The sequence below is a fragment of the Hemitrygon akajei genome, chromosome 32 (genome assembly GCF_048418815.1).
Source record: "Hemitrygon akajei chromosome 32, sHemAka1.3, whole genome shotgun sequence".
Lineage (NCBI taxonomy): Eukaryota > Metazoa > Chordata > Chondrichthyes > Myliobatiformes > Dasyatidae > Hemitrygon > Hemitrygon akajei.
Genome location: NC_133155.1, coordinates 33,081,962 through 33,097,152, shown reverse-complemented (window position 1 = coordinate 33,097,152; position 15,191 = coordinate 33,081,962). Strand labels below are relative to the sequence as shown.

The window sequence follows — 15,191 nt, the reverse complement described above, 5'->3', positions numbered from 1 at the left end:
GTACAGAGGTCGTACTACAAGTTACTGAAAACCTGATTTTAAAAATTTACAAACAAACTTAAGCAAGCATAGATAAAGTTAAACTGCAAGAAAACAGCAATTGAAAGCCAATCCAACAAAACCAAAGGATAATCACCAGGCAGTTTAGGACAGTTTGGTTAAAGGGAAAGAAAAAGGTAACCTGTTCCAAAGTGTGCAGGAACACCTCGGGGGGAGTCTGGTCGTGTGGAGAAATTACAGGCTTCGCAAATTAGGGTCTTGGGTTTTGATAATATGGTATGGAGCTCTGTCAGTCAGGGTTGTCTGTGAATGTTATGTCCTAGCTGTCTAGATACGTAAGCCAGGGCAGCACAATATGGAGAGCAAGCTGTTGCCTGTGTAGCAAGCTCCTTCTCTCCACACATCTGATGAAGCCAAAGATTGGCAGAGACCAATACAGTTTGGCTCCAGCAGCATCGCAGGAGTTGCCAGTCCGTGTAGGACTGCCTTAGGGACTCCAGCTCCAGACTTTCCCTCAGGGTTTACTCCCAAAGCCTTCCCCAAGAGAGGTGCAAGGCAGTGGAAGTTGAGGTCAGAGATTTCCTTCTCGATGAGCTGCCATCCACAGCTGGCAAGCCCCATCTGCCCAGAGCAACAGTAAGCCCCCTTTCCCTGCCAGTTAGCAGCTAAGCCAGGAGCTGGACTTGGTTGTCAGAGGCTATTTGAGACGCACACCATTCAGCAGGTGAGTAACAGAGGCAGAAAAGTGCAGCTAAAGCTTTAATGGTGGTCCAGCCGGACCTTTGAGATCACCAGCTTGGAGAAGGTGCTGCGGAGGGTGGAAGGTTGGTTAACTTCAGCTGCAGGGTCGGGGTGAAGAAGCTGAGGTTGTTCTTTGCGCAAAGGATGCCAAGGAGAGAGCTGACAAAGGTGTACGAGATTATGACAGGTTTTAACGATGTAAATGAAAACCTTTGGGGCACGACTTCAAAGGGGATACAAGAAGGATGTGAGGAACAGCTGTTCTTCTGCAGAAAGTGATACTAAGCAGGGACTCACTGCCCGTAAGGCTGGTAAAAGTGGGAGCTGTCAATAATCTCGGGAAGAAATTGGATCAGTGCTCGAGATGATAGAATTGAGGAAAGGGATCGTTCTACATAGTCGGTACAGACAATAGGCTGAATAGCGTTCTGCTGATTTGTAGTGACTGGTGACTTTATGCAATGCTTTGATATGCACTGAGACTATGAATAGAACCACAAATGATTTCGTAATTGAATTAAAAACTTGTGATTTTTAAGTGAGTCAGGGACCAGGCTTATTTGTTTTAGTCATTATTCTTTCTTGATGTTTCTCCAAGGTTGGGTGTTGTGAATGAATGGATCTGGAAAAAGTACCGACCTCCTGAATAGGGAGGGGCAACGGGTTTGAATCGGAATTAATTAAAACAGGTTGTACTTTCACGAAGCTCATTAGAGAGTGAGGGAGAATCAGGAATCATTAACTTTCAGGATTTATTTTGAAAAGCTTCAGTACTTATTAACTGGCCACGTTTCTGCAAACTACATGAAATGAGTCTGTGGGGAGTAGCCGAGGAGGAATGAGGAGGCCAGTAATGCCCCATTAACAAATGTAACCTTGCATGTCTGCTGGTCATAACAAGGAGCAAAACTTCAGCCAAAACACGATAACTATGAATGCAGAGCACCAGCTGGAATTCCAAACTAACTTTTCCTTAAAAGGATTACCTTCATACTTCTTCCACAGAATAAGAGAGGTCAGTAAAAATAGAAATTCAACACTGCGATGAAGTTAACCATTGAACAGATGGATAAGATACAGCAAACGATATAACATGCTGTTGTAAGACCACTTCTTTAAGGTAACTAGTCATCCCGAGAGCCTTCTCCCCACAGCCCTGTTGACTGGACCTCCATTATAACTCCAAAACTAATGACTGTACTTGGAGTTGGAGGAACTTTGGGTCAAGTGGCACCTTTGGGGAAGAAAAGGAAACATTGATGTTTCAAGTCTTGGACCCTACAACAGGGAACAGAGTACAGAGGCAAGATAGCCAGTATAAAGAGGAGAGGGGTGAGATACTGGCTTGTAGGGGCTGAGAAGGGATGAAGAACAATGGACGGATGATGCATTGCTCACCCCTCACCACCATCCAGGGACCTAAACAGCCCTTCCAAATGAGGCAAGCATTTGTATGCTCTTCCTCCAACCTTGTCTACTGTATTCAGTGTTCCTGTGCCCGGTCCGCAACGGATATCCTGAGTTCTTGGGATGCAAGCCAAAGGGCTTCCCTTGGTCTAGAACTGAGGCACACAAGACTCAGCAGGTGCTGGAAATCCAGAGCAACTTACGGAAAATGCTGGAGGAACTCGGCAGGTAAGCCAGCGTCTGTGGAGGGGAATAAACGGTCAACATTTCAGCCTCAGTCCTTTCTTCAGGAATGGAAGGGGGGGGAGGTGTACAAACGGGTAGGTGATAGGTGAGGAGGGGGTTGGGGGAAGAGATGAAGAATTTCAGCCTGAAACATTGACTGTTTACTCCCTTCCACAGACTTTCTGCTGAGTTCCTCTAGCAATTTGTTTATGTGTCGATAGCTACCAAAATTCGGGCTCTAATGGGGTTTGAACTTTCAACCTACAGAGTCTAGAGGCAGCAATGTCGCACCCTGCTCGGGGCCTCTTGGACAGAAGCCAGCAGTGCTTGGGCTGCCCATTTCCTGTCAGAACTTTCAGATGATCCAACACACTGAGAGCTCCTGCAGACATTTCCACCTAACCTGTCCAAATGCAACAAACCAACCAACCCCATCCTCTGGGTGAAAACATTCTCTTCAGCTCTCTTAACCTTCCACTGGCCCACCTCCTTCTAGTTATCAACTACCAAGGGAAAATAGAATCTTTCAATTCTCACCGTCAACGCCTCTCATGACTTTATAAATCCTAATTGAATGTCCACTACATCATCTCAACACAGAAACAAAAGGCCAACGTCTAATCTTATTGTTGTAGCTAAAGTTTCTTCAGATCTGTTGATATTCTTGTAAACTCTTTCCAAAGCAGTCACTTCCTTCCTGTTCTGTGGGGACCTAAGCCCTTTGCAGGAACTTCACTCTGATATACTAGTGTCTTATGCAGCTCCAGTATAACTTCACTGATTTAGCTCTTCGGCCATTAAAAGCAGATGTCCTGTAACTGCCTTGTTGATATTGAGAGAACCCTGGGCATGCTCTCCAAGGACCCTGTGTTGCTGGGGACGCTGCTGATGCTGGAATCTGCAGCAAATTCAGCATGTCAGGCAGAATCTGCAGAGTGAAATGGACTTGATATCCTGGACGGAGACCATTCATCCGGAGCTAACGTTCAAAACCGGCCTTTGCTTAAAAGTATTGAGAGTTTCAAACATTGTTTTTGTTTCAGATCTTCAGGATCTGCATTTTTTTTTGTATTTGAGGTAGACAGATGATGTTTTAGTGATGGGATTGCAGAGACTGGTAAGAATGCAGTGCATGTTACAGGGTTTTCCAACAAAGTGTAACAGCCCGGTAAGACGAGAGCAGAGCCATTCCCTGTGAATGCCAGAAACGGGGCTTCAGGGATGATCACCAGCACAGGCTCCTTGTCACACATCCCTGCCCTGGTCTTGTTCTTTGACCAAGGAACAATGGGAGCAGGCCTGTGCTCAGCCGTGTTCCCCCACGTTGCTGGCTTTAAGGGCAGCATTGCTCAGCTCTCTCTGGCTCTGATTCACGTTGTGTAATGATGTCTTTCGCGTGTCTTTCCTCAGCACCTGCAGCAGTGGTCACTGGGACTGTGAGCAACATGCTTGTCTCATCAATGAGGAAATGATCCGTAGCATCAACCATGGAGACTATGGGTAGGTGTCACTCTTCCAGACTGCACACGTCACTCGGGCGCGAGCTATTAGAACGTACAGCACAGGAACAGTCCATTCAGCCCACAGCGTTATGTTGAAACAGCTAAAAAGCAAATCAAAACCACCCAAACCTTAATCCCTCCAACCTACACCATGTCCATATCCCTCGATCTCCCTTACGTCCATGTGCCTATCCAAATGTCTCTTAAAAGCCCACTCTATCTGGTCAAAGGCCCAGTAGGTTCTTCTCTTGCCTCCTTCACTAACCTGGGGTAAATCCCATCAGGCCCTGGGGACTTATCCACCAAAATACACATCAGGAGCTCCTCCTCCTTGACCTCTAAACGCCCTAATGTATTTATACACTCAGCACTGATCTCCTGGTCCTCCACATCCTTTTCCTTGGTAAATACTGAAGCCAAGTGCTCATTAAGTACCTCACTCACATTCTCTGCATCCAAGCAAATGTTCCCCTCTTTATCCTTCGGTGGTCCCAGCCTCTTCCTAGTTATCCTCTTACTTTTGATCTACGTATAGAATGCCTTGGAATTCAGCTTAATCTACTTGCCAAGGACTTCTCATGGCCCGTCCTGGTTTTCCTAATTTCTTTTCTGGCTTCTTCATTCTCAAAGTGATTCATTCCATCCTAACTTCAAAGGCTTTACATACACTTCCTTTTTCTTCTTGACTAAACTCATCACCTCTCTGGTCATCCAAGGATCTCTTATCTTTCCATTCCTGCCCTTCCTTCTAACAGGACCATACCTTTCCTGTACTCTGTGCAATTGATCTTTAAACACCCTCCACGTGTCTGATGTGGACTTGTCTGAGAAAAGGTTTTCCCAATTAACGCTGTGATATTGTCCCTGATCAGTAGTGCAACACGACCCTCCCTCCACCCCTTTTAGCTTCCCCTCTATTTTTTCTAAATCTTTGAAAATCTCTCATTCCCATCCCTCTCTCAACCAAGTTTTCAGTAATGGCTACAACATCTTAGCTCCATGTACAGATCCACGCTCTAAGTTTATTACTCTTGCCTATAATACTCCTAGCATTAAAATGTAGACATTGAAAAACTATCCAACCCATCAATTTTGATTATTTTGGTTTTGCCTTTCAATACTTTCCCTGACATCTATCTTCTGGTCTGACACCTCCCTTACTCCCCTAGGGCTCTGGTTCCCAGCCCCCTGCAAATCCAGCTTAATCCCTTCCTAGTAGCATCAGCGAAACTATTGATATTGGTTTCCCTCCAGTTCAGGTGAAACCTGTCCCTCTTGTCAGGTCACCCCTTCTCCAGAAAAGGTTCCAATGATCCAATAACTTGAAACCACGTCCCCTGCAGCCACTCATTTGTCTGTGTGATCACCCCATTCCTACCTGCACTAGCCCCGGGCACAGGGAGTAATCCAGAGATTACAACCTAAGAGGTCTTTCTCTTCAGTCTCTCTGCTAACTCACTGTGTAGGACCTCTTCCCCCTTTCTGCCCATCTCATTGCAATATGCACCATGACTTCTAGCTGTTCCCCCTCCCCCTTGAGAATATCCTGCAGTCGCTCTGATACATCATGGACCCTTGTACCCGGGAGGCAACACACCATCCCTGGTGTCTCTTTTGCAGCCACAGAATCTCCTCTCTGTCCCCTGAACTATCGCGTCACCTGTAACTACCGCACAGCCTGACTTTACCCTTCCCTATTGTGCCTCAGAGCCGGCCACAGTGCCTCCAGCCTGGCTGCTGCCATGATCCAATATGGGTCATTCCCCCCCAACCCCCAGCAGCAGTATCCAGAGGGGTATACTTGTTGCTGAGGAGAATGAACTCTTCATCCCCTTACCTCTCCTGGTAGTCAGCCATCCACTCTCTGAAGCCTGTACTCTGGGTGTGACCACCTCTTCAAAAGTTACGGCTATGTTATCTTCAGCCTCCTGAATGATCCTCTGTACATCCGACTTCTTGGCCCGGTCAGTCAGGCACTGAAGATGGGTGCACTTCCCGCAGATGTAGTCATCAGGGAGGCCGTCAGGTGTCCCGAACTCCCACGTCTGACAGGAGGAGCATTCCACCCTGACTACACTGTGTTAAAAGGGCTCGCCTGTTCTTAACTATGCCTTTGCCTGTTCACACCGAAGCCTGTTAAGCCAAAGCCTTCACGCTCTGTCACTGGCTGCTCCACTCGAGCCTGCGCTCCTTTTATTTGTGGCCGAGTTTGTGTCTCTGACACCGACACTCGCACTCCCCGTGCCTCAGCCGCCGAAGAAAGGCCGGCTTTGCCCGAGTCTGCTCTCTCTAACACTCGCACTCCCCGTGCCTCAGCCGCCGAAGGAAGGCCGGCTTTGCCCGAGTCTGCTCTCTCTAACACTCGCACTCCCCGTGCCTCAGCCGCCGAAGGAAGGCCGGCTTTGCCCGAGTCTGCTCTCTCTAACACTCGCACTCCTCGTGCCTCAGCCGCCGAAGGAAGGCCGGCTTTGCCCGAGTCTGCTCTCTCTAACACTCGCACTCCCCGTGCCTCAGCCGCCGAAGGAAGGCCGGCTTTGCCCGAGTCTGCTCTCTCTAACACTCGCACTCCCCGTGCCTCAGCCGCCGAAGGAAGGCCGGCTTTGCCCGAGTCTGCTCTCTCTAACACTCGCACTCCCCGTGCCTCAGCCGCCGAAGGAAGGCCGGTTTTGCCCGAGTCTGCTCTCTCTAACACTCGCACTCCAATCTTAGAGACTGTTACTTGTGTGTAGGGCGGGTGTGAATTAGCTTTTGGAAACGGTAGCGCAGTGGTCAGAGCAACGCTATTACAACACCAGCAACCCAAGTTCAGTTCCTACTGCTGATCGTACGGAGTTTGTATGTTCTCCCTGTGACCGCATGGGTGTCCTGGTGTCCTCCCACAGTCCAAAGACCTGCGGGTTATGGCCAGTGAGTTGTGGACTTGCTGTGTTGGTGTCCAAAAACGTGACGACTCTTGTGGTCTGCTCAGCACTGTCCTCCCTGATTCGATTTGATGTAACCAACACATCTCACGTTGTTTCGGTGTTCATGTGACAAATAAAGCTTATCAAATCAAAGGCCATCCTTTCCTTTAAAAAAATATAGCTGCTGACCACAGCCCAGAGAATAAAGGGATAAAATGTGTGTTCATTCCCACAGTCACCCCGATTGTCAGTTTCTCCACATCTCTGCTGCCCGCTCCATAGGAGTCTGGCCTGGATGGGTGGCTAATGCCCTCGGTAGTTTGACGCTGGTTGTTGTGTACTTCAGTGTGGATCTGGCTCCGAGCCACGTCCCTCAGGCACCGCAGCTGCTGGCTTTGGCCTTTTAACCTGAGGTTCTCAGAGGGGAAGAGTGCTCCACACTGACGCTGTCATTTCTTTCTGAGCAGATGGAAAGCTTCGATTTACAGCCAGTTCTGGGGAATGACTCTGGACGAAGGAATCCGGTACCGGCTGGGTACCAGACGGCCCTCCAGCACCGTGCTGAATATGAACAAGCTGAACGTACGGACGCTTCCCGGGGCAAGCCCGACGCGGCAGTTTGGATGGGCAGGATGGCAGGGTTCTGACCTGAAAGAGTATTCTAACAGGGAGATGAGGCAACCGGGAAGGGAAGTCAAAGTCAGCATAGAAGCAAAAGAGAGGGCATGCGATATGACAAAAAAAAGTAACATGAAGTTGGATTAAAAACCAACAGAATACAACTAAAAAAGCAATAATCAGAGAAAAGATGGAATGTGAAGGAAACCTAGCCAATGCTATAAGAGGTTACCAAAAGTTTTTTCTCTGACATACAGTGTTTCCAAGTTATTTCCGAAGAGTGAAAGGGGGGGGGGGGGTGGTGAACATTGGGCTGTTTAAAATTATGCTGGAGCAACAGTAATGAGAGACAAGGAAATGTGCTGGTGGACACACTGAATAGGTATTTTGCATCAGTCTTCCGTGTGGAAGACACCAGCTGTATGCCAGAAATTCAGAAGTGCCTGAGGGAGGATGTACTCTAAGAAGGTAGTGCTTGGTGAGCTGAATGGTCATAAGGTAGGTGGGCCACATGGACCAGGTGCTGGCTGAAGAGAATGTGGAGGCATTAATTATTGGTGATCTTTCAATGATCACTAGATTCCGGAATGGTTCCCGAGGACGGGAAAATCGCAAGTGTCCTTCCGCTCTTTAAGAAGGGAGGATGGGAAGATGTTGCAGGCCATTATCAAGGATGAAGCGTCAGGGTATTTGGAGGCACATGGTAAAACAGGCCAACGTCTCCATGGTTTCCCTAAAAGGAAATCTTGCCTGACAAATCTTTTGGTGTTCTTTGAGGAAATGGCAGGCAACACAGACAAAGGAGAATGAGTGGATGTTATTCACGTGGGTTTTCAGCCTTTGACAAGGTGCCACACGTGAGGCTGCTAGTCAAGATAATAGCCCCTGGCACAGGGAGGATAGAGGCATGGACAGATGGTTGGCTGACTGGCAAAAGGATGGGAATGAGAGGGGCCTTGTTGCACAGGATCAGTACAGGCCTGCTACTGTGCACGTTGTGTTGATGATCTGAATTGATGGCTTTGTGACCAAGTTTGTGGGTAGGCAAAGGGGCAGGTAGTGCTGAGCAAGAAGAGAGTCTGCAGAAAGACCTGGACAGATCACGAGAATGGGCAAAGTGGCAGATGGAATACAGTGCAGGGAAGTGTCAGGTCATGATCTTTAGTGGAAGGAATAAATGCATACGGTATTTTCTAAATAGGGAGCAAATTCAGAAATCAGAGGGGCAAAGGGATTTGGGAGCCCTAGTGGACAATTCACTGAAGGTTAACTTTCAGGTTGAGTGAGGTGAGGAAGGCAAATGCAGTGTCAGCAAGAGGACTAGAATATAAAAGCAAGGCTGTAATCCGAAGCTTTATAAGATATTGGTTAGACTGTTCTTGTATTGTAGCAATTTTGGGCCCCTTATTGAAAAAAGGATGTGCTGGCATTGGAGACGGTCCAGAGGAGGTTCATGGGAATGGTCCGAAGAACAAAAGGGATAACGTATGAGAAGTGTTTGATGGTTCTGAGCCCGTACTCACTGGAATTTAGAAGAATGAGGGGGGATCTCACTGAAATCTATCAAATACTGAAAGAACAATATAGAAAGGGCATGGAGGGGATGCTTCCGATAGTGGGGGAGTTTAGGACCAGAGGACACAGATAGAGTGGACGTGGAGAGGATGCTTCTGATAGTGGGGGAGTCTAGGACCAGAGGACACAGAAAGAGTGGACGTGGAGAGGATGCTCACGATAGTGGGGGAGTCTAGGACCAGAGGACACAGATAGAGTGGACGTGGAGAGGATGCTTCCGATAGTGGGGGAGTCTAGGACCAGAGGACACAGATAGAGTGGATGTGGAGAGGATGCTTCCGATAGTGGGGGAGTCTAGGACCAGAGGACACAGATAGAGTGGATGTGGAGAGGATGCTTCCGATAGTGGGGGAGTCTAGGACCAGAGGACACAGATAGAGTGGATGTGGAGAGGATGCTTCCGATAGTGGGGGAGTCTAGGACCAGAGGACACAGATAGAGTGGATGTGGAGAGGATGCTTCCGATAGTGGGGGAGTCTAGGACCAGAGGACACAGATAGAGTGGATGTGGAGAGGATGCTTCCGATAGTGGGGGAGTCTAGGACCAGAGGACACAGATAGAGTGGAAGTGGAGAGGATGCTTCCGATAGTGGGGGAGTCTAGGACCAGAGGACACAGATAGAGTGGATGTGGAGAGGATGCTTCCGATAGTGGGGGAGTCTAGGACCAGAGGACACAGATAGAGTGGATGTGGAGAGGATGCTTCCGATAGTGGGGGAGTCTAGGACCAGAGGACACAGATAGAGTGGATGTGGAGAGGATGCTTCCGATAGTGGGGGAGTCTAGGACCAGAGGACACAGATAGAGTGGATGTGGAGAGGATGCTTCCGATAGTGGGGGAGTCTAGGACCAGAGGACACAGATAGAGTGGATGTGGAGAGGATGCTTCCGATAGTGGGGGAGTCTAGGACCAGAGGACACAGATAGAGTGGATGTGGAGAGGATGCTTCCGATAGTGGGGGAGTCTAGGACCAGAGGACACAGATAGCGTGGATGTGGAGTCTAGGACCAGAGGACACAGATAGCGTGGACGTGGAGGGGATGCTTCCGATAGTGGGGGAGTCTAGGACCAGAGGACACAGATAGCGTGGATGTGGAGTCTAGGACCAGAGGACACAGATAGCGTGGACGTGGAGGGGATGCTTCCGATAGTGGGGGAGTCTAGGACCAGAGGACACAGATAGCGTGGACGTGGAGGGGATGCTTCCGATAGTGGGGGAGTCTAGGACCAGAGGACACAGATAGAGTGGATGTGGAGAGGATGCTTCCGATAGTGGGGGAGTCTAGGACCAGAGGACACAGATAGAGTGGATGTGGAGAGGATGCTTCCGATAGTGGGGGAGTCTAGGACCAGAGGACACAGATAGAGTGGATGTGGAGAGGATGCTTCCGATAGTGGGGGAGTCTAGGACAAGAGGACACAGATAGAGTGGATGTGGAGAGGATGCTTCCGATAGTGGGGGAGTCTAGGACCAGAGGACACAGATAGAGTGGATGTGGAGAGGATGCTTCCGATAGTGGGGGAGTCTAGGACCAGAGGACACAGATAGCGTGGATGTGGAGTCTAGGACCAGAGGACACAGATAGCGTGGACGTGGAGGGGATGCTTCCGATAGTGGGGGAGTCTAGGACCAGAGGACACAGATAGCGTGGACGTGGAGGGGATGCTTCCGATAGTGGGGGAGTCTAGGACCAGAGGACACAGATAGAGTGGATGTGGAGAGGATGCTTCCGATAGTGGGGGAGTCTAGGACCAGAGGACACAGATAGAGTGGATGTGGAGAGGATGCTTCCGATAGTGGGGGAGTCTAGGACCAGAGGACACAGATAGAGTGGATGTGGAGAGGATGCTTCCGGTAGTGGGGGAGTCTAGGACCAGAGGACACAGATAGAGTGGACGTGGAGAGGATGCTTCCGATAGTGGGGGAGTCTAGGACCAGAGGACACAGATAGCGTGGACGTGGAGAGGATGTTTCCGATAGTGGGGGAGTCTAGGACCAGAGGACACAGATAGAGTGGATGTGGAGAGGATGCTTCCGATAGTGGGGGAGTCTAGGACCAGAGGACACAGATAGAGTGGATGTGGAGAGGATGCTTCCGATAGTGGGGGAGTCTAGGACCAGAGGACACAGATAGAGTGGATGTGGAGAGGATGCTTCCGATAGTGGGGGAGTCTAGGACCAGAGGACACAGATAGAGTGGATGTGGAGAGGATGCTTCCGATAGTGGGGGAGTCTAGGACCAGAGGACACAGATAGAGTGGATGTGGAGAGGATGCTTCCGATAGTGGGGGAGTCTAGGACCAGAGGACACAGATAGAGTGGATGTGGAGAGGATGCTTCCGATAGTGGGGGAGTCTAGGACCAGAGGACACAGATAGAGTGGATGTGGAGAGGATGCTTCCGATAGTGGGGGAGTCTAGGACCAGAGGACACAGATAGAGTGGATGTGGAGAGGATGCTTCCGATAGTGGGGGAGTCTAGGACCAGAGGACACAGATAGAGTGGATGTGGAGAGGATGCTTCCGATAGTGGGGGAGTCTAGGACCAGAGGACACAGATAGAGTGGATGTGGAGAGGATGCTTCCGATAGTGGGGGAGTCTAGGACCAGAGGACACAGATAGCGTGGATGTGGAGTCTAGGACCAGAGGACACAGATAGCGTGGACGTGGAGGGGATGCTTCCGATAGTGGGGGAGTCTAGGACCAGAGGACACAGATAGCGTGGATGTGGAGTCTAGGACCAGAGGACACAGATAGCGTGGACGTGGAGGGGATGCTTCCGATAGTGGGGGAGTCTAGGACCAGAGGACACAGATAGCGTGGACGTGGAGAGGATGCTTCCGATAGTGGGGGAGTCTAGGACCAGAGGACACAGATAGAGTGGATGTGGAGAGGATGCTTCCGATAGTGGGGGAGTCTAGGACCAGAGGACACAGATAGAGTGGATGTGGAGAGGATGCTTCCGATAGTGGGGGAGTCTAGGACCAGAGGACACAGATAGAGTGGATGTGGAGAGGATGCTTCCGATAGTGGGGGAGTCTAGGACCAGAGGACACAGATAGAGTGGATGTGGAGAGGATGCTTCCGATAGTGGGGGAGTCTAGGACCAGAGGACACAGATAGAGTGGATGTGGAGAGGATGCTTCCGATAGTGGGGGAGTCTAGGACCAGAGGACACAGATAGAGTGGATGTGGAGAGGATGCTTCCGATAGTGGGGGAGTCTAGGACCAGAGGACACAGATAGAGTGGATGTGGAGAGGATGCTTCCGATAGTGGGGGAGTCTAGGACCAGAGGACACAGATAGAGTGGATGTGGAGAGGATGCTTCCGATAGTGGGGGAGTCTAGGACCAGAGGACACAGATAGAGTGGATGTGGAGAGGATGCTTCCGATAGTGGGGGAGTCTAGGACCAGAGGACACAGATAGAGTGGATGTGGAGAGGATGCTTCCGATAGTGGGGGAGTCTCGGACCAGAGGACACAGATAGAGTGGATGTGGAGAGGATGCTTCCGATAGTGGGGGAGTCTAGGACCAGAGGACACAGATAGAGTGGATGTGGAGAGGATGCTTCCGATAGTGGGGGAGTCTAGGACCAGAGGACACAGATAGCGTGGATGTGGAGTCTAGGACCAGAGGACACAGATAGCGTGGACGTGGAGGGGATGCTTCCGATAGTGGGGGAGTCTAGGACCAGAGGACACAGATAGCGTGGACGTGGAGGGGATGCTTCCGATAGTGGGGGAGTCTAGGACCAGAGGACACAGATAGCGTGGATGTGGAGTCTAGGACCAGAGGACACAGTTAGCGTGGACGTGGAGGGGATGCTTCCGATAGTGGGGGAGTCTAGGACCAGAGGACACAGATAGCGTGGACGTGGAGGGGATGCTTCCGATAGTGGGGGAGTCTAGGACCAGAGGACACAGATAGAGTGGATGTGGAGAGGATGCTTCCGATAGTGGGGGAGTCTAGGACCAGAGGACACAGATAGAGTGGATGTGGAGAGGATGCTTCCGATAGTGGGGGAGTCTAGGACCAGAGGACACAGATAGAGTGGATGTGGAGAGGATGCTTCCGATAGTGGGGGAGTCTAGGACCAGAGGACACAGATAGAGTGGATGTGGAGAGGATGCTTCCGATAGTGGGGGAGTCTAGGACCAGAGGACACAGATAGAGTGGATGTGGAGAGGATGCTTCCGATAGTGGGGGAGTCTAGGACCAGAGGACACAGATAGCGTGGATGTGGAGTCTAGGACCAGAGGACACAGATAGCGTGGACGTGGAGGGGATGCTTCCGATAGTGGGGGAGTCTAGGACCAGAGGACACAGATAGCGTGGACGTGGAGGGGATGCTTCCGATAGTGGGGGAGTCTAGGACCAGAGGACACAGATAGAGTGGATGTGGAGAGGATGCTTCCGATAGTGGGGGAGTCTAGGACCAGAGGACACAGATAGAGTGGATGTGGAGAGGATGCTTCCGATAGTGGGGGAGTCTAGGACCAGAGGACACAGATAGAGTGGATGTGGAGAGGATGCTTCCGATAGTGGGGGAGTCTAGGACCAGAGGACACAGATAGAGTGGATGTGGAGAGGATGCTTCCGATAGTGGGGGAGTCTAGGACCAGAGGACACAGATAGCGTGGACGTGGAGAGGATGCTTCCGATAGTGGGGGAGTCTAGGACCAGAGGACACAGATAGAGTGGATGTGGAGAGGATGCTTCCGATAGTGGGGGAGTCTAGGACCAGAGGACACAGATAGAGTGGATGTGGAGAGGATGCTTCCGATAGTGGAGGAGTCTAGGACCAGAGGACACAGATAGAGTGGATGTGGAGAGGATGCTTCCGATAGTGGGGGAGTCTAGGACCAGAGGACACAGATAGAGTGGATGTGGAGAGGATGCTTCCGATAGTGGGGGAGTCTAGGACCAGAGGACACAGATAGAGTGGATGTGGAGAGGATGCTTCCGATAGTGGGGGAGTCTAGGACCAGAGGACACAGATAGAGTGGATGTGGAGAGGATGCTTCCGATAGTGGGGGAGTCTAGGACCAGAGGACACAGATAGAGTGGATGTGGAGAGGATGCTTCCGATAGTGGGGGAGTCTAGGACCAGAGGACACAGATAGAGTGGATGTGGAGAGGATGCTTCCGATAGTGGGGGGAGTCTAGGACCAGAGGACACAGATAGAGTGGATGTGGAGAGGATGCTTCCGATAGTGGGGGAGTCTCGGACCAGAGGACACAGATAGAGTGGATGTGGAGAGGATGCTTCCGATAGTGGGGGAGTCTAGGACCAGAGGACACAGATAGAGTGGATGTGGAGAGGATGCTTCCGATAGTGGGGGAGTCTAGGACCAGAGGACACAGATAGCGTGGATGTGGAGTCTAGGACCAGAGGACACAGATAGCGTGGACGTGGAGGGGATGCTTCCGATAGTGGGGGAGTCTAGGACCAGAGGACACAGATAGCGTGGATGTGGAGTCTAGGACCAGAGGACACAGTTAGCGTGGACGTGGAGGGGATGCTTCCGATAGTGGGGGAGTCTAGGACCAGAGGACACAGATAGCGTGGACGTGGAGGGGATGCTTCCGATAGTGGGGGAGTCTAGGACCAGAGGACACAGATAGAGTGGATGTGGAGAGGATGCTTCCGATAGTGGGGGAGTCTAGGACCAGAGGACACAGATAGAGTGGATGTGGAGAGGATGCTTCCGATAGTGGGGGAGTCTAGGACCAGAGGACACAGATAGAGTGGATGTGGAGAGGATGCTTCCGATAGTGGGGGAGTCTAGGACCAGAGGACACAGATAGAGTGGATGTGGAGAGGATGCTTCCGATAGTGGGGGAGTCTAGGACCAGAGGACACAGATAGAGTGGATGTGGAGAGGATGCTTCCGATAGTGGGGGAGTCTAGGACCAGAGGACACAGATAGCGTGGATGTGGAGTCTAGGACCAGAGGACACAGATAGCGTGGACGTGGAGGGGATGCTTCCGATAGTGGGGGAGTCTAGGACCAGAGGACACAGATAGCGTGGACGTGGAGGGGATGCTTCCGATAGTGGGGGAGTCTAGGACCAGAGGACACAGATAGAGTGGATGTGGAGAGGATGCTTCCGATAGTGGGGGAGTCTAGGACCAGAGGACACAGATAGAGTGGATGTGGAGAGGATGCTTCCGATAGTGGGGGAGTCTAGGACCAGAGGACACAGATAGAGTGG

The 15,191-nt window shown here is 50.9% G+C and overlaps 1 protein-coding gene across 1 annotated transcript in view; it reads left to right on the top strand.

The window, feature by feature from the left end:
- tinagl1 (tubulointerstitial nephritis antigen-like 1) overlaps nt 1-15,191 on the top strand; it is a 79,206-nt gene that overhangs the window by 15,358 nt on the left and 48,657 nt on the right. The window contains exons 4-5 of the mRNA XM_073034390.1: nt 3,784-3,873; nt 7,246-7,360. Coding sequence (XP_072890491.1) covers nt 3,784-3,873; nt 7,246-7,360 — 205 coding nt within the window. The remainder of the gene's footprint in view (nt 1-3,783; nt 3,874-7,245; nt 7,361-15,191) is intronic.